This window comes from Musca autumnalis, unplaced genomic scaffold, assembly GCF_047663935.1.
Source record: "Musca autumnalis isolate F117 unplaced genomic scaffold, ASM4766393v1 scaffold_2, whole genome shotgun sequence".
NCBI lineage: Eukaryota > Metazoa > Arthropoda > Insecta > Diptera > Muscidae > Musca > Musca autumnalis.
This window is the reverse complement of record NW_027411755.1, coordinates 69,457,862-69,481,187: the sequence shown is the minus strand read 5'-3', so window position 1 is coordinate 69,481,187 and position 23,326 is coordinate 69,457,862. Positions and strand designations below refer to the sequence as shown.

Genomic DNA, 23,326 nt, shown 5'->3' with positions numbered 1-23,326 from the left:
AAGAGCAAACTTTCAAAAAAAGTACAAAAACGGAAAAAATTGAAGGAACGTCTAAAATGGAACAAATGCCCAAGTTTAAAGAGAAGCGAATATTTTACAACTTGTTGGCGTACGGAAACGGTTTTTGGGGAAAATGTGCAAAGGTTGTAAAAATTGTAAAAACATTCATATTTGTCCTTGGTGTTCCTCCGTCCGGCTTGGACCAAAAGAATCCGGAGCAAACATACCGGGATATGCTGCTCCCAACACAGAAAACCGATACAAACAAAAATATATGTATGTATGTACACTGAAGTGACAGTCGCTGGTCGAAAATCAGATGTGGTATAGATATCGAAGAATCCACCGCAGTGGCCTGTGCTGCTCAGTTTTTATGTGTTCAGGCCATACGGATCAATTTTACACTTTTAAGCACATTTTCCGTTACGATATTGTCTAAACTAAGGTCATGACAAGCTCGGCCGGCTGCTGTTTTTCGAGGAAAAAATAAAACATTTTCTTCTTTATTTTTGTAAATATTTTATTGTTTTTTTTTTTTCAATATTTTTTCCATTACATTTTTTATATAAACAAAGTTTATAGTTTTCTTTATGAAATACTTTTTTCTTATTTAGTTTTGTGTTGCTAAATAGTTTTAATGTTTATCATTTAAATTACATTGATATATTTCACTAAAAAAAAAAGATTTTCATCATGTATTGTTATTGTGGTTGTTTGTTTTTTAAACTAGAAAATATAACGTGTGTGTGTTTTTCTATAATAAAAAATAATATCTTTGAAAAACAATAAAAAAAATGTTAACAAAAAAAGATATTGCAATTTTTGAAGTTCTAATATCCCATATTCAATAGGGGAAGATGTCAACAACGATAATAAATATGGGAGGGAAGGAAGTTGTGAAGAAAAAAATTGTATAAAATCGTTTAGTTGAGTGGTTGGTTGGCTGCGAACTAAACACATGAGCTGAAGAGTTTTGGGAATATGTTTACACTAGCGAGTGTTAGCATGATAAAGGTAAGCCATTTTGATTTATTTGTTGGGTGATTTAATATACTTTACCGCGAAGTAAATCGAGTTGGGATAGTTTATGATGGTAGTAAACGCCAGCTAAAACGTACTCTAAGATGACGATGATGTTTGTTGCATTACTGACAATTTTGCATTAGCAAGAAGAACCTAACTAATGACAAGGTATTGATGTTTTGGAGTTAGTTTGTGCTCCTTTAATTGGAAATTACATTAAATAGAGATAATTTTCACATATTTTTAAGGACCACAACTTTTCAACCCATGTGTTTCAATCTTCCGTTTTTATATAAAAAACAATGCAACAAAAAATACAAATGCTTGCTGCTCTACAAGAAATGCATTTTCATTGTTTATTTAGATCAATTTCTGATAGAGTTCAATATTTTTTTTTATTATCTTTTGTTTTTGTTTTCTTTTTTTATTAAAATTGAATTCCCTAATTTATTTTAATAAAGTAATAAAGAGTAAAATTTGCATAGATAAATCAATCACTTTTTGCGTTTCGCTGTTTTTTTTAATTCTTCTACTATATAATTCGTCTTCACTTACAAAGCTCTTCATAAAAATATCATCATTTTCTTTTCACCAATAATTTTATTTAATAATTCAATAATTTTCATTGAATTTCTGTCTTAATTTTTTTGTTTAAAGAATTTTAAACCATTTTTTTCTTACTTGCATAGACAACTAGAAGAATATTAGACAACTATATCGAAAGGGGGAGAGAAGGGGAATAGTGAGTGGGTGTGTGAGAGCACAATAGAAAGTTTTTTTAATGAGTTAAAAAATTAGTGAGTGTAGAGGTTAGAGGAGCGAGCTTAGCTTAAAAATAGCATGTATTACATTTAAGCCAAATAATTTACAATTACATATACGAATGTGTGGTTGTAATATGCGTATGGGTGTGTCTGTGTGTTCCAGAATGGGTGTCTATATATTTGTTTTTCTTGTAAATATGCATGACAACGACGACTTTTATTTTATTCTCTACAAGTTGTATATTTACTAATATTTTAGTGATGTTTCTCAATGGTCGCTCTTCTTTCTTTGTGTTGTCTGTTGTATGGAGTAATCTAAGGAGACCCCCAATAACGTCCATTCATTTCATATCTGGAGTCTGGTTATTATTGCGCTGCCCATTCGTCATTAGTTTTTGACTTCAACCTCACTTGAATTGATTATTTCATAGTCTTTGCCATCCGATTCTGATTCGGATTCGTTGTGTGAACTGTAAATAAAAACAAAAATAATTTGTTATTAAATATTTTATAAACATTTGATCTAAATAAAAAAAAAAACAAATCGTAAACATTTCCACAGTACTTGTGATTTGACTTCTTTAAAGTGACTTCTTAAAGTTTGAAATTCAATACAATCCCACGGCGTCATATAAATTCCCCTCTAAATGGTTTTCTACTTTCTACAGATTTCTTCTAAAGAGAAAATTCGCTCTAAACAGCTCTTTTACAGATAGAATTCCTTCTTAACACCTCTAAGGGGGTCTTCTATAGATAGAACCATGTGGTCTTTCATTTTTTTACAGATAGAAGCCCCTCTAAGGAGCTACACAACAGATAGACAGCCATCTAAAGGAAATTTCTACAGATAGAAGCACATCTTAAATGGTTTTCTACAGATAGAGTCTCATCTAAAGGGGTTTTCTGCAGACAAAACCCTCTGTATAAAGATCATCTACGGATAAATACGCCTCCCCTCAAAAAGGTCTTATACAGATAAATGTCCCTATAAAAGGATATTCTACAGATAAATGCATATAGAAGTCCACAGATGGAAACCCCCTCCATGATAGAAACCCTCTATAGTTTAAACCTCCTATAAATGGGACTTCTACAGATGAAAGCCCCTCTAATGGGATCCTTTATAGATAAAAAGCCCTTCTAAAACAGATAGCAAGCATTCTAAAGGTTACAAGTAGAAGCACTCTAAAGAGGCCTCCTATAGATAGAAGCTCTTCTAAAAGCGTCTTCAACAACTAGAAACGCTTCAATAGATAGGCGCCCCTCAAAGAGTATCTTCCACAGATAGACGCAGCTCTAAAGGTGTTTTCTACAAACAAAAGCCCCTGTACAGGGGTCTTCTATAAATTGAAGCCCCTCTAAAGGGGTCTTCTACAGAAAGAAACTCTTGGAAAACCCAAGACCAATATGGCTGTGATCCGTTTTTTACATCCTCTTCCACTACACACAAAGGGCAGGACAGGGGCATTTATAAAATTCAACAAAAAAAGATTCGCATGTGTTGCTCTGGAATCGCCCATGTGAGGGACTATGACAGGGACTATGTTGCTGCATGAACACAGCCCCAGTGTGTCATCTCTGTCTTCATCAGAATACAAGACTTACAAGACTTAACCCAGTCGTTGCTGATCCAATCCCTGAAAATGCATCCTTTTTGCAATGAACTCCGAGGTAGGATCGAGAAAATAGTGGGTTTTATGAGTCGTTGAGCATAAGCGGAACAAGTGGTTAAATAATCTTAAGAGTTGCAACATTGGAGTCGCATTAAATTAATTGTCAGCAACGGTTAACTCACATTCAAACCCGGTAAGAATATAGGAGTTAAGTCGACGTTACGCTGACCGATGCAAACAGCTGCGCACATTTTTAAACGAAAAATTTTAAAGCATCTCCGTATTGACATTGCGAAGAGAAGAGTACTACGTTGCATTAGATTTCTTCCTACCGAGGAGAAACCACCACAATTTACAATAGATAATATTGGAAATGCCATCAGGAACACTAAATCATCCAAAGGGTTGGAAACTGATGGAATCTCCATGATAATGCTTCAACAGACGGGTGAGCCGGGAGTTGAGTATCTTACGACAGTTCTCAACCTGCCAACCTCACCATACCTGATGTCTGGAAAAAGGGAAGGGTAGTCTCGCTACTGAAGCCACGCAAGAATGTCAACAAAGGTAAATCGTATCCTCTAAGTCTCTTGCGGACTCAGAAATAGCTATCCGGTTGCCCATCATCAGAATGCGTTCCGTAAGCAGAACTACACGACAACAACGCTGCACGCCATCTCCACAGAGCAGTGCGCTGCACGCATCTCAACCAGAGCAAGCCGTGTGATGGAACAATGACGGTGGCGCTTGACTTAACATAAGCCTTTGATACTGTTTGAGAACATCGAGCAGACTACCCTACGCCCAAGATTGAAACGTTGGATAATCAATTATATGCGTGGATGCCAGTCGTACGTGGAATTCAGGAATAAGAAGTCCAATCCCCGTAGAGTGAAACAGGGAGTTCCCCAATGTGGGGTGATATCTCCGGAACTGTTTAACCTCTACCTCTCCTGTATTCCGCCCCCTCCAGACGGCATAGAGATCGTAACATATGCGGATGATTGCACGATCCTGGCGTCAGCTACCTATCCTGATGACACCTGTAAGAGACTGAACAACTGTTTAACCGATCTTACCACCTTTTTCCATTCGAGGAATATGCAGATTTCAGCCACAAAATCAACAGCCACTCTGTTCACCACATGGACAGCGCAGTTTGGAAGAGAATTGAATGTCGTGGTCGTCGGTAGCAGAATTCGGACCACAAAATGTCCCAAAATTTTAGGGGTTACATTCGACACTACTTTCAAGTCGTGCGCGCACGCCTCAGCTATCTGCGACAAACTGAAAAGTAGGAACAAGGTCCTCAAGTCCCTAGCCGGCAGCACTTGCGGTGCAGATAAAGAAACCTTGTTGACCACATATAACGCTATAGGTCGGTCCCCGAGATTATGTAACTTACTTACTTACTTACTTACTTAGCTGGCCCATTACAGAACATTTGTTCTATAGGCCGAACTAAGAAGAGATCTCCATTCCTCTCTATTTGTTGCTTTGCACACTGGAATACCGCGCCTTGTCATCTCATCATCCACTTGTTTGCGCCATCTATTCCTTGGCCTGCCAATTCTGCGTGCACCGCCATGTGGCATGTATTCATACGCCTTTTTAGCGGGTTCATCATCGCTCATTCTTTTGATATGGCCTAGCCAACGCAATCGCTGCATCTCGATACGTTTAACAATATTCATGTCGTTGTATAGCAGATACAGCTCGTGGTTCATGCGACGTCGATATTCACCGTCAACGCAGATTGGTCCATAGATCTTTCGAAGAATTTTTCTCTCAAACACACCAAGCACTGCCATGTCTGCTTGCGCAAGTACCCAGGCTTCGGAGCCATACATCAGCACGGGTAGTATCAGTGTTTTGTAGAGCGTTATTTTTGTTTGACGAGATGTGGCTTTGTTTTTAAACTGCTTACTTAATCCAAAGTAGCATCTGTTGGCCAATACAATTCTTCTTTTTATTTCACAACTGATGTCGTTTGTTGTGTTGACGGAGGTGCCGAGGTAGACGAAGTCTTTTACTACTTCAATATTATAGGAACCAACTTCCACAGTCGGTCCGAGCTCAATGGACGCATTGCGCGTCGACACCATCAACTTGGTCTTCTCACCGTTTACCGCCAGACCCACTTTAGCAGATTCTCCTTCGACCTTTATAAAGGTATCAGTTACTTCTTTTACTGATCGACCCATGATGTCTATATCATCAGCATAAGCAAGTAACATGTGACTGTTGGTGTAGATTGTGCCACTTCTTTTGACGTTTGCCTCTCGTATAACCTTTTCTAGCAGGATGTTGAAGAGGTCACACGAAAGGCTGTCTCCTTGTCTGAAACCTCTTTTGGTACCAAACTCTTCGGAGAGGTTCTTTCCTATTTTAACTGAGGACCTCGTGTCAGTTAAAGTCATTTTACAAAGCCGGATGAGCTTTGCGGGAATACCAAATTCAGACATGGCTTGGAATACCTTTGAGCGCAGCGGACTGTCGAAGGCTGCTTTATAATCGACAAAAAGGTGGTAGGTGTCGATCTGCATCTCTTGGGTCTTCTCCAGGATTTGCCGCAGGGTAAATATCTGGTCAATGGTGGACTTGCCAGGTCTAAAGCCGCATTGGTATGGTCCAATAATCTCGTTGACCATTGGCTTTAGTCGTTCGCACAATATCCCTGACACGATCTTGTAGGCAATAGGGAGTAGACTTATGCCCCTATAGTTAGAGCATACAGTCTTATCTCCCTTCTTGTGGACGGGGCACAGGATACTCAGGTTCCAATCGTCGGGTACTCGTTCTTCCTGCCAGATGGTGCTAACTAGCTGATGAATACACCTTATCAGCGTGTCGCCTCCGGTTTTGAACAGCTCGGCTGGTAAGCCATCGGCCCCTGCTGCCTTATTATTCTTCAGCCGATTTATTGCTGTCTTTACCTCATCTTGGCTGGGCGGTATACATTCAATACCATCTTCTGGGATTGGGACTGTGGTATCTTCGTCGTCTTCGCTGCTATTGGATACCAACAGATTTGAAAAATGTTCTTTCCATATCCTGAGTACACTATCTGTATCAGTTACCAAATTACCTTGCTGGTCTCTACAGGAGGATGTGCCTGTACCAAAGCCATCAGTTTGATGCTTGACTCTTTGGTAGAATTTTCGGACTTCATTCTGGCTCCTGTACATCTCGATTTTTTCACACTCCCGCTTTTCCATCTCTCTCTTTTTCCTGCGGAAAAGACGTTTCTCCTCTCTCCTTTTCTCCCTGTATCTCTCTCGTGCGCTACGCGTTGCTACGGATTGTAAAGTAGCCTTATATGCCGCATTTTTCTCTTCGGTGGCAGCACGACACTCCTCATCATACCATGGATTCCTTGGTGGAGGTCTCTGGTATCCAAGTATGGATTTTGCGGCTGTTTGCATGGAGTGGGCAATGCTTTGCCATTGCGCTGATATGTTATCGGGATGAGGAGGGCTTTGATTAAGCAATTGGGCTAGTTGAGTGGAATATGCTGTGGCTATCTGTTGTGATTGCAGCTTACCGATGTCTAACTTTCGTGTTGTGTCTGTTCGTACTTTGTTTGCTACGTTTAAGCGGGTGCGTACCTTTGCTGCAACAAGGTAGTGGTCCGAATCAATGTTTGCGCCTCGGAACGATCGTACATCCAACACGCTCGATGAATGTCTTCCATCTATCACAACATGATCAATTTGGTTTCTTGTTTTCTGATCTGGAGACAGCCAGGTGCCCTTATGAATATCGAGATGATTAAATCTGGTACTGCTAACTACCATGTTTTTTGCAGCTGCAAAGTCTATCAGTCTCATACCATTGTCAGATGTTAGACTGTGGAGACTGAATTTCCCGACTGTTGGGCCAAAGATATTCTCCTTTCCAATTTTGGCATTAAAATCGCCTAGAATGATTTTAATGTCATGGGCAGGGCAACGGTCATATGTTTCTTCTAAGCGCTCGTAAAATATATCTTTGGTCTGTTCATCCTTTTCTTCAGTGGGAGCATGAGCGCAGATAAAGCTGATGTTGAAGAATTTAGCTTTTATTCGAATTGCAGCAAGTCTTTCATTCACTGGGGTGAAGCTGGATACCAGATGTTTTAGTCTCCGACTAACTACGAATCCACAACCAAACTCATGCTTTACGTCATGGCAGCTATAATACAGTGCGTCACCTTTAGGTGTTGTTGTGACGCCTTTCCCAATCCATCGTATTTCCTGTATGGCAGTAATATCGGTCTTGTACTTTTCAAGTACGTCTGCCAATGCGAAGACTGCACCTTCTCTATAAAGAGTGCGAACATTCCAGGTGCAGATTCGCAGATCATGGTCCTTAAAACGTTTGCGGGGTTCGTCAACTTTAGAGGGGTTTGTTTTTCTTTTCTTTCGTTTTTTCATAGTAGGCTGTTTTTTCTAGGGGAGGGTTACTAACCCGACGCCCAAACCCAAGTTTTTAACGTTCTTATGGGTGAACGCGCGGCACATGTTAGCTCACTACCTTTAACGGGTGTTAAAGGCAGTTCCCCAGGTGACACCACGGGGAGGTCAGTGTCCACTTGGGATGAAAGAGGGACCAAGATAAATCCTGGGCTTTGCCATGTTAAAACCGGTCAGGACCGTTCCTTGGTATCTTCCATCCCCTACGTCACGAATTGGAAATGGATTCAAACCTGTCACCAAGGTGGGGTGTTGTCTTCGGTACTGTTTAACATTTACCTCTCTTGTATTCCGCCCTCTCCAGATGGCACGGAGATCGCAACTGTCTGCGACAAGGTGAAATTCAGGAACAAGGTCCTCAAAGTCCCTAGGCGGCTGCACTTGGGGTGCAGATAAAAAACTTTGTTGACCACATATAACGCGATAGATCGGTCTGTGGTAAGCTATGCGGCGCCAGTTTGGTCCGCCAATATAAATACAACGCGATGGAAAATATTCTAACCTGTCAGAATGCCGCCCTGATAACTGCAAAAGGGTGCCTTCTCGTGTCGTCAGTGGACCATCTACATGAGGAGACAAAGATTATTCCAGTAGGGCAACACAATGGCATGCTCTTGTTTAGTACTTGCTCAGAAGTAACCTGCGACATGTATGCAGTCATGTCAGGAGATATTTTCATGATCAAAGGAACAAGAGAGAACCCCTAGATTCATTTGCCATAAATAACTATCGTGCGAATGCCAGATTAAGCAGGAAAAAACGAACTTACAAACATATCAAAATACTGTTACAGCAACTACAAAAATGAGGAACTAATATGTGGTTCGTTTAGAAAAACAAACCTCGTCCTTTAAAGACTTTACAGGTCCCCGATCAGAATAAAGCAACATTTAAATAGAAGGACTCCTTAATAGTTTCGATAAGAAAAACAAGCCTCGTCCTTTAAAGACTTTACAGGACCCAGATTAGAATAAAGCAACATTTAAATAGAAGGATTCCTTAATGGGCTCGACTAAAATATCAGGAACTCATAAGAAGTCCTATTAGAATGTGAAAAACTCGTAAGAGGCTCGACTAGGATATTTGAATCTTATAAACGGCTCTGCCTGAATAGAAGGAAACGTTAAAATAATAGGAAAAGCTCTTAGACGAAGCTTATATTAGGCTCGACTAAAATAAGGATAGGTCCAACTTGAATAAGATGAATCAAAAGAGGTCCGACCAATACTAGAGTTGCGAATCCAGAATAAGAGGAGCTCATAAGAGTCCAGAAAAGAATAAAAGACTCTTCTACAGTACAAGTAGCCCTTAAAAGGGTGTTTGACTAGAATATGAAGATCCTATAATAAGTCCAATTAAAATATGAGAAGCTCATAAGATGTCCGACTAAAATATTTGGAGCTCATAAGAAACTCTGCTAGAATAGGAGGAAGAATAGGGATCCTCCTAGGATAGAATGAGTACTTAAATGAACTAACACTTACACAATGATTGGAACCCGTACGATTACGCAGGAATACATTAAGTGATACAAGATAAGCATTTACAACAGGGAAGAGTGCCCATCAATACCAAACTATGATTCCGAGAAGGTGACATGTGTATACAAATACTGACACAAATAGCCTATACTATACACTAAAGGAATCATGTTGTTGTTGTAGCAGCATAGGAACCTACGTAGAAGCAAGCATAGGTTCGATGATGGGTTGGCAGCCACTGGCCGAAACCCTCTGCTTTCGGGTCAATCCGGTACGAAAGAATCCGCTGCCGTGGGAGTTCTAAAGGAATCATGTTAAAGGTCTGCGTAGATGTCATCGACATAATATATCGAACAAAACAGATTCTGGAAGTTAACGTCGCTTAGACGAAGTACATGATATCAACGCGTAATTAACAAGTAAAAACACAGCCTAGGACAGTAAATAAGTTTTGTTATAGGTTCATTTTTTAGAAATTTGTTTGTATATTATACTCCCAAAAGTTCAAACCTTGTCCATTGGACCAACACAATCGATCACGCTGCTCGATAGAGACAGATATTCGGATGGACAGGGCTAAATTGTTTCCAAATTGTCTGAAACGGATTTGGTTTAAAACCATTATTTTAATGAGTCACATTTTTGATCGTATGAATGTATATGTATGTATGTATGTATATACCCAGCAAAATGTTCAATGCCAAAGATGCCATTCATCTATGGGTGCAAGTGATCTGGCATGTCATATTTTTAGCATCTTTATCGATGAATTTTATATGAGCATGGACCCCTAAAGATGCTATGCATTTTTGGATCCAAAGCATGTCAAAGCAAGCACTGGTGTAGCTTTGACATGTCATTTTCACCAATGCTTTGACATGTCATTTCCACCAATGCTTTGGCATGTCATTTTCACCAACCCTTTGCAATGACATTACCATTACGACGAGAGTTTTTTCAACGTTGGTTGTGATTTCGAGTCTCCAACAATATCAAGCCTATTGTAAATAATTAATCTTACATACATATGTACATATATATTTAGAAAAATGTGTATAAATAAAAACCCAATATTCATATCTATTGGATCGATGGAATGGGTTCAAATGCTGATGAAAAGATCGGATCTTTCAAGACTACCTTTGCATGGGTTCGTTTGAACCAATGCAAAAGATGCCACAAAATCACGTCATAGCATGGAACCCCTTTCTTAAAATTTTGCTGGGTATACTCTCTTTAGCCAATAGGCTGGATCTCATGGCGAAATCTCAAGTGAAGGAATACAAAACGAAATATGATGTTAGAATTTGGAGCAGAAAAGAAGACTGAGGTGTACAGGAGTCATCCTGAGTTCGGCCTCAAGAATAAACGTTCGCTAATAGACATCTACGTTAGTTATTTTTTTATTTCGAGAAGACGCCAGGTTTGCACTTGTTTCATTCAATGTTGATGGGTGTAAAATAGATTGGAAATGTGAACTAGTTTCTCTATTGGGATTTATTGAAATTTGAGATACGTTATTATGCATACTTAACGACGATGAACGTTTTTAGACCGGAACAAATTGAAAACTTATATACATATCAATATGTAATATTATTCACATTATAATAGAATAACGGAATAGTTCCAAAGAATCTCTTCAACAAACATTTCAATAAACAATAAAGCATTGTTAATTAGCCAATAAATAAAGTTATTATTAAAAATATTTTGAAAAAAGCATAGCATTTATTCAAAAAAATTAATAAATATATTAATTTAAATATATTTTCTTTTAGTTTAAAACAATAGTCGTCATGCAGCATTCATTAAGAATAATATTAAGTAATAAATACAAAAATTCGAAAACAGTTATAATTAAAAAAAGAAAACGAAATATCAGTTTAAATTGAAAACAAAAGGAACACAGGACCATGTGAATGAATAAGCAGGGGGAAGGGGCGGGTTAAAAAATTTGCATTTTTCTAACTCTAGATTAAGGGAAATAAATATGATTATATTAAAAAAGTAAGATTGGATATTGATATTTTAACTGTTTCAAAAATGCTCACCATTTAGCAGATTCTGTTTCTTGTTGGGCCTCGTTGGCACTACTGCTGCCACTGTGTGACTCGTCATCATCATGCTTGCCGCCGCCAACATTGCGATGTCTTAGCAGAACATCGGCATCATGTTCTTTGATTTCTTCAATTTTCTCTGGTTCGAGGGGTTCAGTGTCAGGAGCCACATCATCATTATCCTCATTGTCGCTATCTTTTTCTTTGGATTTCTTGGATTTTGATTTGGAACCCTTTTTAGATTTCGAGGATTTTTCATCTTCTTCGGCGGTAACATATTTACTCTATTCCCATAAACAACAACAATTAGTATTAATGCTTCTTTTAAATACTTATTTCACACCTACCTCATACAAAGGCCAGAAAGAGGCAAAGAAACCAACATCCTCTGTCAAATTGGGGAATATCCACAAATGCAATTTGCCACCAGTAACAGCCCAAACAACTGTGAAAATTATTAAACGCAACACTGTCAAAGCCAAAATGAAGACCAAGAAACCGGCAGCCGCCACAGACAGATAATAGACACCCTTGCGCAACATTGGTGGCCACAAGGGGAACATACAAATACCAATAGCTCCCAAAAGCAATACCAAACCATAAATCCAATAATGTATGGGTATGGGATCAAAGATCCACACATATGCCTCGGAGCCATCAACAAACACCTGCTCTGGATGCATATCCAGGCGGATTTTACGTTTCTTTTTCTCTTTCTTTTCCCCGGTTGCCGAAGTGCCGCCATTTTCATCACTACCGGCACCATTATTACCGCTCAACTCTCCACCATCTGCCGAATCTACAGCAGCATCTTTTTTCTCTTCTTTTTTCGTTTCCTTTTTCTCACTGCTCACTTCCTTTTTTTCTTCTTTGTTTTTGGAACCAGACGCTGATGCTGCCTCTATACTAATTGGTACCTTTTTGGCTCGATGGAAAAATTTGTGCTCCAACATAATATCCAAGAACTCCACAATCTGTTCACGTGTTGTAAACAATGGGGCAGAACCTTCGGCAAATTTCGATTTCATTAGGGCATCGATGGCTTTGCTTGATGTGAAATATTCTACATTGTGACTTAAGAATTTGGTTTTCTTAGTTTTGACATTTTTCTTCATCCATTTGGCGACTTTTATTTCATCTTTGGATGGTTTTTCCACCTGCGGTTCTTCGCCAGGGCCAGTATATTCCTTAAAGAAAGAGGAAGCGAAGAGGGGAATTAATTTCTCTGAATAAATTTTATGTGACACTGAAAAAAGACTTGAAGACCACTTGAGAAAATGACAACACATGTGGGCACAACTCTAGTTTAGGGTTTCCATCCCGATTGTTCTGAAATTTTCATCACGAGAGGGTCTATGTGATCTAATCATGATTTGATCCAAATCTTATAATATTTTATCGAAGCTAATCGATCCAAACCATTGGATACCTTCCCACAAAAATTTACAATTTTTTTGCTAAAATGGTGGTCATGATAACTGTCGAAGGAAGAAACCGATTTGCCACATCTAATATTTCTACCAGACACAGGATAAGTTCGAATATGGACTATATCGGTTCCATCCTTCCGGGTCCTCTCACACAAAAAAACCTGAATTAATTGGGAAAATACCTACATTCCTGATAAAATACCTACAACCACTAAATAAAATGGATAGTGCTCAAGATATCTCCCAAAGGAAATACCATATTTCGTCCAAACACTGCAAATTGTCAAAGTTCACTTCCAAACGTGCATCCAATTCGAAAATTTGCTACCTGGACTCGCTGCGTCCTGGAAAATTAAACACATGCCTAGCGACGTGCGGTCCCAATCCACATGCAGGGCATGTCCAGATCATAACTGGGTTAAAACCACTCGTGTTTACATTGGCAGCTGGCGTTCTTCTGATGCCATGGATGGGGTGGGAAGGTGTGGACACAGAGTATGGTATTCACAGTGGACCTTTGTACTGCCTTCGCAACTGCATCAGTGCGAACGCTATTCAAGCCTTCATAATAGGCTCGTTGATCTAGAGTTTCTCGTATATACCTTTGGACCTCTCTCTTCAAATCATGAGAACCTCTCCTGTTATGGTCTGTAGCGATTTTTACCTCGGAACAGTTGGCATCCGGAGTAATCGCCTCTCCTTGGTGAATTCCCTGTTTCAATCTACGGTGTTTGGACTTCTTGTTTCTGAATTCCACGTATGAGTAACGACCACACATATCGTTGGTGACCTAACTTTTCAAACAAGGTCGGAGGTTAGTATTCTCGCCATCCTCGAACAGCTTAGCATGACTAAACTGTATCAAAAGCTTCAGTCAGATCCAATGCTATCATCACTGTTCTGTGGCACGGTCTGTTCTTGTTAAGATCTCGGATAATATGTGTGGAAATGACGTTCACTAGTGTTGTGGTATTATACTGCTTCTGGAACCCGTGTTGATGATCGGCAACTGGACAACACCCTCTGATGGGGAGTAGTACCACAAGTATCTTTGCTACTTGCGAACCTGGAAAGCACCACTCTGCCAATTTGTCAGGTTTCGGAAACTATTAGGTTGAGCACATTGATCAGATACTGGACTACTGGTTCATCCAGCTGCTTTAGCATCACCATTGAAATGACGTTAGATCCAAGCGCTGTGGATGATTTTGCGCCTCGGATAACATCTGCAATATCATCCATCGTAAATTGTGGTGGTTCCTTCTGGGCTAGAAGAGATCGCAAACCACGTAAAACGCTCTTTGCCCGGTCGCTATCTGGCTGCTCAATAAATTGTGTCTAAAATAACCCGCGCAGCTCTTCGGATCTGTCACAACAATGTCGGTAAACATGACAGATGTCCGATAATCCTTTTCACAGGGTTCGTTAACGGCTTAACCGTTGCCCACTATTTACTACTGCCGGTTTCAATGCTGCAATTCCATTGTCAATTCTCTGACTCTGGGATCGCAAGGGTTCGTACGGCGAAGCTCATCACGCTCATTCGCTAATTCCTCTGAATGTAATAACTAATGATGCGCATTGAAATTTCCTAAGACGTGACGGATATGTCAGGCAAACTATGATAATCTCATCTAATCCTAGGGTGTGCTTGCCGTTGAGGGGACAAAATGTGGGGCTATCTATTTACTCAGCCAGGGCTATGACTTTCTGGTAATTCCCTAAAACTCACTGGGAATCAAGTTGGCGCAGCACGATGCACAATAATCGCTATACTCCCTGAGGAAGGTCAGGCCTGGACGATTCATTAAATGTATGTGGCATCTGTTGCATCTCACCGTCACCGATCTATGGTGGATGAGACGATGACAAATGGGGTTACTCTCTATACCAGCATGGACCAGAAGAATTCGGAGCAGACATTCCGGGCATACCTCTCCCAAAATAAAAATAAAGACGAAAAAGAACATCTAGTTGCTGAGTGACCGGGTACATAGAACCGGCCGTCGCGAGTTGCTGTGGTATGTTGGATTTGTTGTAACAGCATATAATGTGGTTTTAGGTTCAGTTTCCTTCTTAATCTGGCGTAGACTCTATCTCTAGGTCTAGGAATGTGGGCACATTAGGCTTCCCTAATGCAATATCATTACAATCACCAATATCATACAAACATCCGCATCTGTAGAGGGTATCCGCGAAGAGGGTAACCATTTTTGTTCCTGAATATGACTGGCATCCATACACATATAATTGTATAAGTTTTTGTTGATGGCCCGTCTTCTTCTGATAATTTAAGACCTTCTTTTGTAAACAGTTCCCAACACCAGCTAAGCTATAAAATCTCACTTAAAGTTCGGCAGTCATTCTTGATTTTATTGAACTGTTTTGAAAGAAACCAAGGCAATGTGGGTAATATTGTAAACCCCAGTAATAACTATAAGCTTTTGTTAATGGCCGCTCTTCGACCGGGAATTTAAGACTTTTATCTACAGACAGATTCCAACACCAGCTACGCGACAACATTTCCTTTTAACAAACCTTCAAAGTTTTGGCAGGCATCCTTGAATTGATTTCACATTGTTTTGAAAGAAACCCACGAAAGCTCTTGAATACCAACAGCGGCTAGGCGAAACAATTTTCCATTAAAAAGTATACGTTTTTGACTTTTATCTATGGACAGATACCAACACCGACTTTGCGATAAATCTCCCTTTACTAAGCCTTCAAAGATCCGTAGGCATCATCCTTGAATTTATTGCATTGTGTTAGAAGATATCCTAGAGATTAGGTACAACTTAAAACTCAAAGTCCAAAAGGAGCTACACCTTTAACAAGTTTTTATAGTAGGTCGACCGGACAGATTCCAACACCGACTTTACTATAGAATCTCCCATTAACGAGTATAGTTTTTGATGATGGCCGGCCTTCGAAGGGGAATTTAAGATTTTCATTTATTAGGTTTCAAAATGCCGCTCAGTGTAATATTGGCGACACTTACTTAGCATTTCAGCCATGTAAAACTTCTCTACAAGTGGTGTCTTAAGACACGACGTTTGCGGGCTCGACAATAAACAGTAGGTCCCACCCATATCATTGAGCTAATATGAAACCGGTGCACTCATTGATTTGTGGGAAGTCTCCCTTGTCACTTCTGGAATGTTGGTGGAATATTTATATATATTATCAAGGGACGAATTGCAACATCGATTACACGATAAAATCTCCCATATTGTCTTGATAGTCTTTCCAAACAATGGAATAAATTCAAGGCTCCATATCGCGAAGAATTAGTTTTCCGCAACAAAAATATATGGCGCTATAATCAGGGCCCCAGTTTTTCGACAGTGTAGACATATCAAAGAGATCCGCGAGGAGATCTAAAACCAGACTTAAGCATTAATGCAGATGGGTTCTTCGATACTTCATAACAATATGAAATATATTTGGTTTTTTATTAAAAACCAGATGTTCCAGAAGCTTCGTTGTTATTTTACTTTACTCAAGAAGTCACGTAGTTATTTTAAGATTTTAGTTGTCAATCGCATTTCAAGCTTCATGTGTACGATATTTGTTTCGAGTTAGAAACACCTAAGATAACGAAAAGAATGAACTCTTTTCGTTATCAACAAGAAGCTGATGCAATTTACAACACAATTTGTAAATCCCACAACTCCACCGCAATCAAATTTACAATATTTTTTCCAATATCTTAATCAATCTTACATCTTGTTCATCGTCGTCGTCGTCAAGTTCATTTTCCACATTCAAGTCAATTTCCAATTCATCCTCCTCCATCATTTTGAATTTTCAAATATATTTTGAAGTCACCAAAAGTTATTACAAAATCCAGCCGTTATGAAAAAAATCGAAACACACGCCCAGAATACAAATTAAGTTATGGTAATGAGAAGCAAAAGCGCCAGCCAGCCACAACAGAAAAACTTCACTGCACTTGAAATGGCTTAAAACGGGAAGGGAGGATTCAAACAAAAGACAATAACGTTTTGTTAAAAAAAAAAAATTAAAGCAAAAACCTGGTGTTGGCTGGTTGGTTAAATTTAAACAAATGACACGTTGTAGTCTTGCTTGATAATAATACACCACCACGATGATATGAAGGAAATTCTCAAGCAATTGTTAGTTGAAAAACCAGAAAACAATAACGAATTTCAATTTCTATTTGAACAAGTGGTTTTTTATTTCAAGTCGTTGTTGCACAGTTCTCAAAATTGTTGTTTATACAAAAAAAATTGTGATATTAACCGGTTCATCTTCAGGTACCACATTATAGCCATCTTCATCCATGATTTCTTCGGCAGACATGATGTGTTCTTATTTTTTTTTACTTCGTATTTCAAGTACTTTTTTGTTTGAATGTTTTGCCCTAAGGAAACCAACAAAAACTTCAATGATCGCGAAACATCCAAACGACTGGAGAAGTAAACGTATTTTTTTAACTTTTTTGTGTATTATTATTGGTACAAAATAACTACAGAAAAATATTGAAACGTAATATGGAACTACTACTGAGCGCTTTGTATTGTTTGAAAGTAATCACTGAATCATGACCAGCAACCAGCCAGCCCAGCAAGCCAACCAACAAAACAGAAAAAACCCCACTTTCTCAAAAATACAACCACAATTGAAAAAAAAAAAACAACAATAGCAAAAAAATAGTAACCACAAGTGTGGGTACTTAAATCAGAATTGATGTTTACTCTTCATATAGAAATCTACACTCTCTGCTGCTCTCATGGATGGATACGGTTCTCTATAAACAAACCAATGCAACTCCATTGGCATTGCACCCAACCAACACAAAACCAAAAAACTTTCTCCACAAAATAACTTCCCCTTTCTCCATACCAACCAAACAAATATAGCAACAACAACAACAAAAAAGAAACAAGGCTTAAACAAGTGGCTCATATTTTGTTTTGTTGTTATTACCATTGTGAAAGATCATATGGTGGAGCACCTGACCGTAACAGAGAATGACATTTGTGTCTCCCTATTAAGTAGAGAGATCGCCATAGAAATCCCCTCCAGAGAGAACAAATGACTTGCCTTCATACCAACAGCAGTAGTTAGTTAAGTGAGCCATTGGAGAGAGGCGAGGCACGACGACGTTGACGTTTTGTGTGGAAACTAGTTTTAAATGACGTGGTCAAAATCAAAGCACAAGCAACGAACGCAACAACAATACTTTTGGGCCCAGATTTAATCATATTATTATGTCTTTGGGTTAGTTTTGAGTTAGTTTCAAATCAGAAAACGGGGAAAGGAGGAAATAAATGTGCCACAGCGAAAATGACGTAGTAAGGTAAACATATGTTAGAGAGTGAGAGAAAGAGTGAATGTATGAATATGTTCACATTTTAACCCATTATGGAACATAGATGACTTCGTATTGGAAAGTATTAAGAATTAATGTTATAATAATATGTACCTTTTGTTTTAGAACATGGAATTGATAAAATAATTGCAATAATGAGCATTAAACTTCTTTAAAACCAGTCCCACCTGCTCCAAAGTTCCGATTGAAGAAAAATGATAAAAGACCAAGGATATATTCTAGAAGCAAATCTAGTTTAGGGCCTCTCTCTTGAAATCCATGGAGTCTTGATTAATGTATATATTTTTTTTTGTTGTAGAAATCCATATTTCCCGATACAAGGGCTTTGTTTTGAAAGACAACCAAAGGGTACGATTTCGAAACTATTGGAGTCCAAAATTAAAAGTTTTATTGGATGGATGGCCCTTTCCGGGAATTAAAGACTTCCACCTATGGACAAAACAAAGAGATCAAATCATGGTTACTTACGGAAATGTGAAGGCCTATATTTCGGAAAGTATGGAAATTCGTAACAACAAGTAAAAAGGTTGTTGTTGGCAGCAACTGGCCGAAACATATACAGCCCAATTATGAATATCAACTCCCCGTGAGTTTTCTCACTTTTTCCTTTAAGTTGATACGACAGAAAAACAAAACTCACGGGGAGTTTACATTCATAATCACCCTGATATACCCACAGCCTGTATGAACTAAGAGATCTATGGACAGATCGAATACCGGCCATACAACCTATATCTTTCTCTGAAAGAAATATATATAGGGTTCTCAGAATTTTGTGGGCTTGTTTTGACGTATGAACTTGCCGATAAAAACGAGACTTTTTAGGTATTTATCTTAACGTTTGTCACCAAGGATTTAGAACTATTGGCCGATTATGTCAGGAAACATTGAGTTGCACACGAAAACCATAATATCGCTGAAAAAAGGTTCACCGAGTGTGCATTCGGTAAAAATTTCAAAACAATCTTTACACAGCCCCTAAACTGCACTTAAGCGAAATGTTGAACTGTGAGGGAGGTATCATAAGATGTTATCCGATATAATATATATATATATATATATATATATATATATGACGTACATTTGGAAGAACAAATTTCCATGTGCAAAGTTTTGCTTAAATCGGATACTCATTTCGGAAGTCATCGTGCTCATCAGTCATTATACCCTCCACCATATGGAGGGTTGTTACCCCTGTCATTCCGTTTGTAACACATCGAAACATTCGTCGGAGACCCTATAAAGTATATATATTATTGATCAGCATTAAATTCTATGTCGATTTAACCATGTCCGTCCGTCCGTCTGTCTGTTGAAATCAAGATACAGCTCGCAATTTTAAAGATAGAGAGTCAATATTTGGTACAGAAGTTTCCATTACTTGCAGGATGGTTGGTATTGAAAATGGGATATATCGGTCCACGTTTCCCTATAGAACGGTACCTCCCGATTTTAGGTATTTTTAAGGTCTTAGCTTCATTCTCCTGCCAAAATGGCCGAAATTTGGTACGTAGTCTTCTTTAGGGGTATAAAACTTTACCTCAGAATTTGGTCGGTATCGGTCCACGCCTTTATATAGCCCCCATAGAACGGTACCTCCCGATTTTCGGTATTTTGAAGGTTTTTAGCTTCATTATCACACCGAAATGACTGAAATTTATTACTTAGTCTACTTTGGTGGTATAAAACTTTCCCCAAGCACTTTATCGGTATCGGTCCATGCCTTCATATAGCCCCCATGGAAAGGTACCTCCCGATTTTCCGTATTTTTAAGGTTGTGACTTCAATATTCCACCAAAATGGCTGAAAATTGATATTTAGTCTTCAATGTGATATAAAACTGTTCGTCAGAAATTTGGCCCAGTTTCCGAATAAAATTCGTCGGTATAGGTCCACGTTTCGATAAAGCTCTTTAGAACGGTACCTCCCGATTTTCGTAATACTGAAAATTGTGACGTCAAATCCCACCGAAATGGCTGAAATTCGTTATTTAGTCTTCCAAGAGTTATAAAATATTCCAGAAGAGTATTATCAGCATTGGTCCACGTCTTCCTATATCCCCATAGAAGCGTACATCTTGATTTTCGGTATTTGTCAAGTTTTAGCCACATTCTCTTACCGAAATATATGAAATTTGGTATTTAGTCTTCTTTGAGTCTGAAAACTTTCCGTCAGAAATTTGTCGGTATAGATCGACGTTTTGAAATAGCCCCACAGAACGGTGTCTCACATTGTTTTACCGAAATTGCAGAAATTTAGTATTAAGTCTTCTTCATACACGAAAGGAAACTATTCCATTTTACTTCAATACAACTTGTGGTTGAGGGTATAACAAGTTCGGTCCGGCCGAACTTAACGCCGTTCTTACTTGTTTTAATTAGAGCTGAACTTTTTCTTGCAGCTTTTGGTCCATTCTCTTAAGAAATAAGGACTTTTGAGAGGCATCGGAAGAAGTGGACGGATATATAAAATATCCATCGTGACTCGCTTACTCTCTTCGGACCATTTTCTTATACCGTCGTAATTGAGGTAGCGAATAGAAGTTGTTGCACAAAGAATTAATACGATTCGAGAGCAGGCCCTAAACTGATCTTTTCCGAAATTTTGTGTAGGATTCGAACCTGATCTATGGCTGGTGGAAATTTTATGATGTGTAAAAACCTGTTACTGACTCGGAAAGTTATAATGCGTATACCAATATATCTCTTTGTAATCAGGGTCCAAAGACTCCCAACGGACATGCGAAAGAGATCCGTGATTGCTGCTACCTTGGTCACTACATGCAGATAAAAATACAAGTGGATTTGAATGCTAAAATTGCTAGGGAGAATGAAGGCAATCTTGTATCCACTATCGACAAGTTTAGTCTTCATGGTGTAACAGACGTAAATGTCACGCTGAGGGTAAACATCGCTGCGGAGGTATAATTCCGACCACTAATTACTAAAAAGTTCTGGTGTCACATTCGACAACTTATAAATATCATCCGTTTAAAAAATCACCGCTTCAAATATCTGCCCAACCCTTAAGATGTTCGGGTAGGTTTTAGGATGCGCGGCTGCTATGCTGGTAGCCACTCCACTCGGCTTATGGTCCATTGTGATAATCGCGATTGTTCGGGGTTGTGTTGATTGGGGAGATGTTTATTGAAGATTGCTGTTGATGAAATGATAATTGGTGAGATTATGTAGACAGGGGGGTAATAACTTGATGACTGAGGTGTTGATGATTATTGATAGCGTGATGATGGATATTGGTGTTTCAAGACTGTGGTAGTGTTCATTAGTTGTTGTAGAGATGATTATTGTTGTGATGAGTACGGTTTCCGGTTTAAGATTGAGTAACGTTGCTTTGTGCAGAGGTGGTGCATGTCGTGTTTTCCGTTCGTTGAAGCCATCTCAGGTTCTTGGCAAGGTGTAGCGATCTGACGGCTCTGTTTGGCAGAATACTGTTAGAGATTGGGCGGTGTGTACGACCACGATACGCAGTCTTCTCGAAGTGAGCATAGGACAATGTTTTGTGACTCCGATCCGCATCGTGCCAGTTCGTCGGCTGTCTCGTTTCCCTCGATGATGTTCGGGTAGCAGAGAATACGTTCCGAGATATGGGCTAACTTCCGTATTGTCAATTGCTTTACAAATGACAAATAATATATAATGTTTTCTGTTTCTTATCGCCGATTTATTTTTTTGATGCATTCGCATTTGATTTTGATAATTTTGATAAGATTTTGATAAGTATATATAAGCAATAAGTAATAGCAATTATGTACAAAAATTTAAAAAAAATGTTCAAACGAAATTTGTGCGGCCGTGTTTTTCATGTTTGTTATCCCTAATAACATCTGTCAGCTGTTCCACATCGTCAATGTTAATAATGTTGACAGTTGCATTGTTGTGTACAATGCATGAGTGTGCAACTGAAATATTTTAACTAAGTTTACAAAATACAAAGCAATTGACAATACGGAAGAGAGCCATACCCAGTAAAATTAAATGGAAGTGATTCCATGTGAAATCATGATTTCACTGGTTCTTTTGCATGAGTGCGAAAGGAGTCGTGAAAGATCCGATCTTTTTCATCGAATTTTCATGAGTGCAATTGAAGTCGTGAAAGATCCGATCTTTTTCATCGGATTTTCATGAGTGAAATTGAAGTGGTGAAAGATCCGATCTTTGTCATAATATTGTCATGAGTTTAAAAAAATTGATAAGTACCCGCACAATAAATTCCCAGCAAAAATGCCAAGGATGCTATTGAATCATGGGTGCAAGTGATCTGGCATGTCATCTTTTTAGCATTTTCACTCATGATTTTTATATGAGCGTGACCACCATAAGATGACATTCATTTTCGGATCTTAAGATGACATTCATTTTCGGATCTTAAGATGACATTCATTGTCGGATCCTAAGCATTTTGACCAATGCTTTAACATGTCATTTTCACCTACCCTTTGGCATGACATTTTCATGTCTTGTTTGGAAAATGGAAAATTCTTTATTGAAATTTGATTTTCATGACAAACCAAACTCTTTATTGACTCAAACTAATTCATGAAATAACTAGGACTAATTTATCAGCATAAAGTTTACAACCAAAATTTCAATTTTATCACCGCCGCTGCACCACTCTCAGCCACTGATTTTGTTTCATCTTACAAAAGCTTTTCTATTATTTTCTCATAACCAGTTCAGATTTCGACATGGACTCCAACAGCACTCCTTTAAGAATTTCTAGTTCGTGAACCTACATTTAATTTGTAATTTTGTAATTTTATTACAAAAATTGTGGAAATGTATACCCTTTTGTTTTGATGTCGCTACATGTAGGGATGTACAAATCGACTTGTTTGTTTCTAGTGATCTGTACAAATGATTAAAATGCTGATGAAAAGATCAGATCTTTCACGACTTCCTTTGCATGGGTTTAAATGCAATGAAAAGATCGGATCTTTCACGACTTGCTTTGAACCAATGCAAAATATGCCATGAAATCACGTCATCGCATAGAACCCCTTCCTTCAAATATTGCTGGGTTATCAAATACTCATGTACGCGAATAATTGTGTACTTGCAAAAGTAATTGTTAAAATGAAAATAAAAGTCAGATGAAAGTGATCGATAGTGGCAAAATTTATATATT

General features: G+C 38.6%; 1 protein-coding gene across 6 annotated transcripts in view; it reads right to left on the bottom strand.

The window, feature by feature from the left end:
• Window positions 1-494: 494 nt before the first annotated feature.
• Window positions 495-23,326, bottom strand: part of Trp1 (translocation protein 1) — a 29,335-nt gene continuing 6,503 nt past the window's right edge. The window contains exons 1-4 of one of the 6 annotated variants that reach the window (XM_073967878.1): window positions 17,089-17,492; window positions 11,743-12,582; window positions 11,390-11,679; window positions 495-2,257 (exon numbers count right to left, since the gene is read on the bottom strand). In XM_073967878.1, coding sequence (XP_073823979.1) covers window positions 2,176-2,257; window positions 11,390-11,679; window positions 11,743-12,582; window positions 17,089-17,148 — 1,272 coding nt within the window. In that variant the 5' untranslated portion in view covers window positions 17,149-17,492 and the 3' untranslated portion in view covers window positions 495-2,175. Of the gene's footprint in view, window positions 2,258-11,046; window positions 11,309-11,389; window positions 11,680-11,742; window positions 12,583-16,548; window positions 17,493-23,326 lie in introns of those variants that run through there. The other 5 variants (XM_073967877.1, XM_073967882.1, XM_073967881.1 and 2 more) reach the window with 5 other exon arrangements.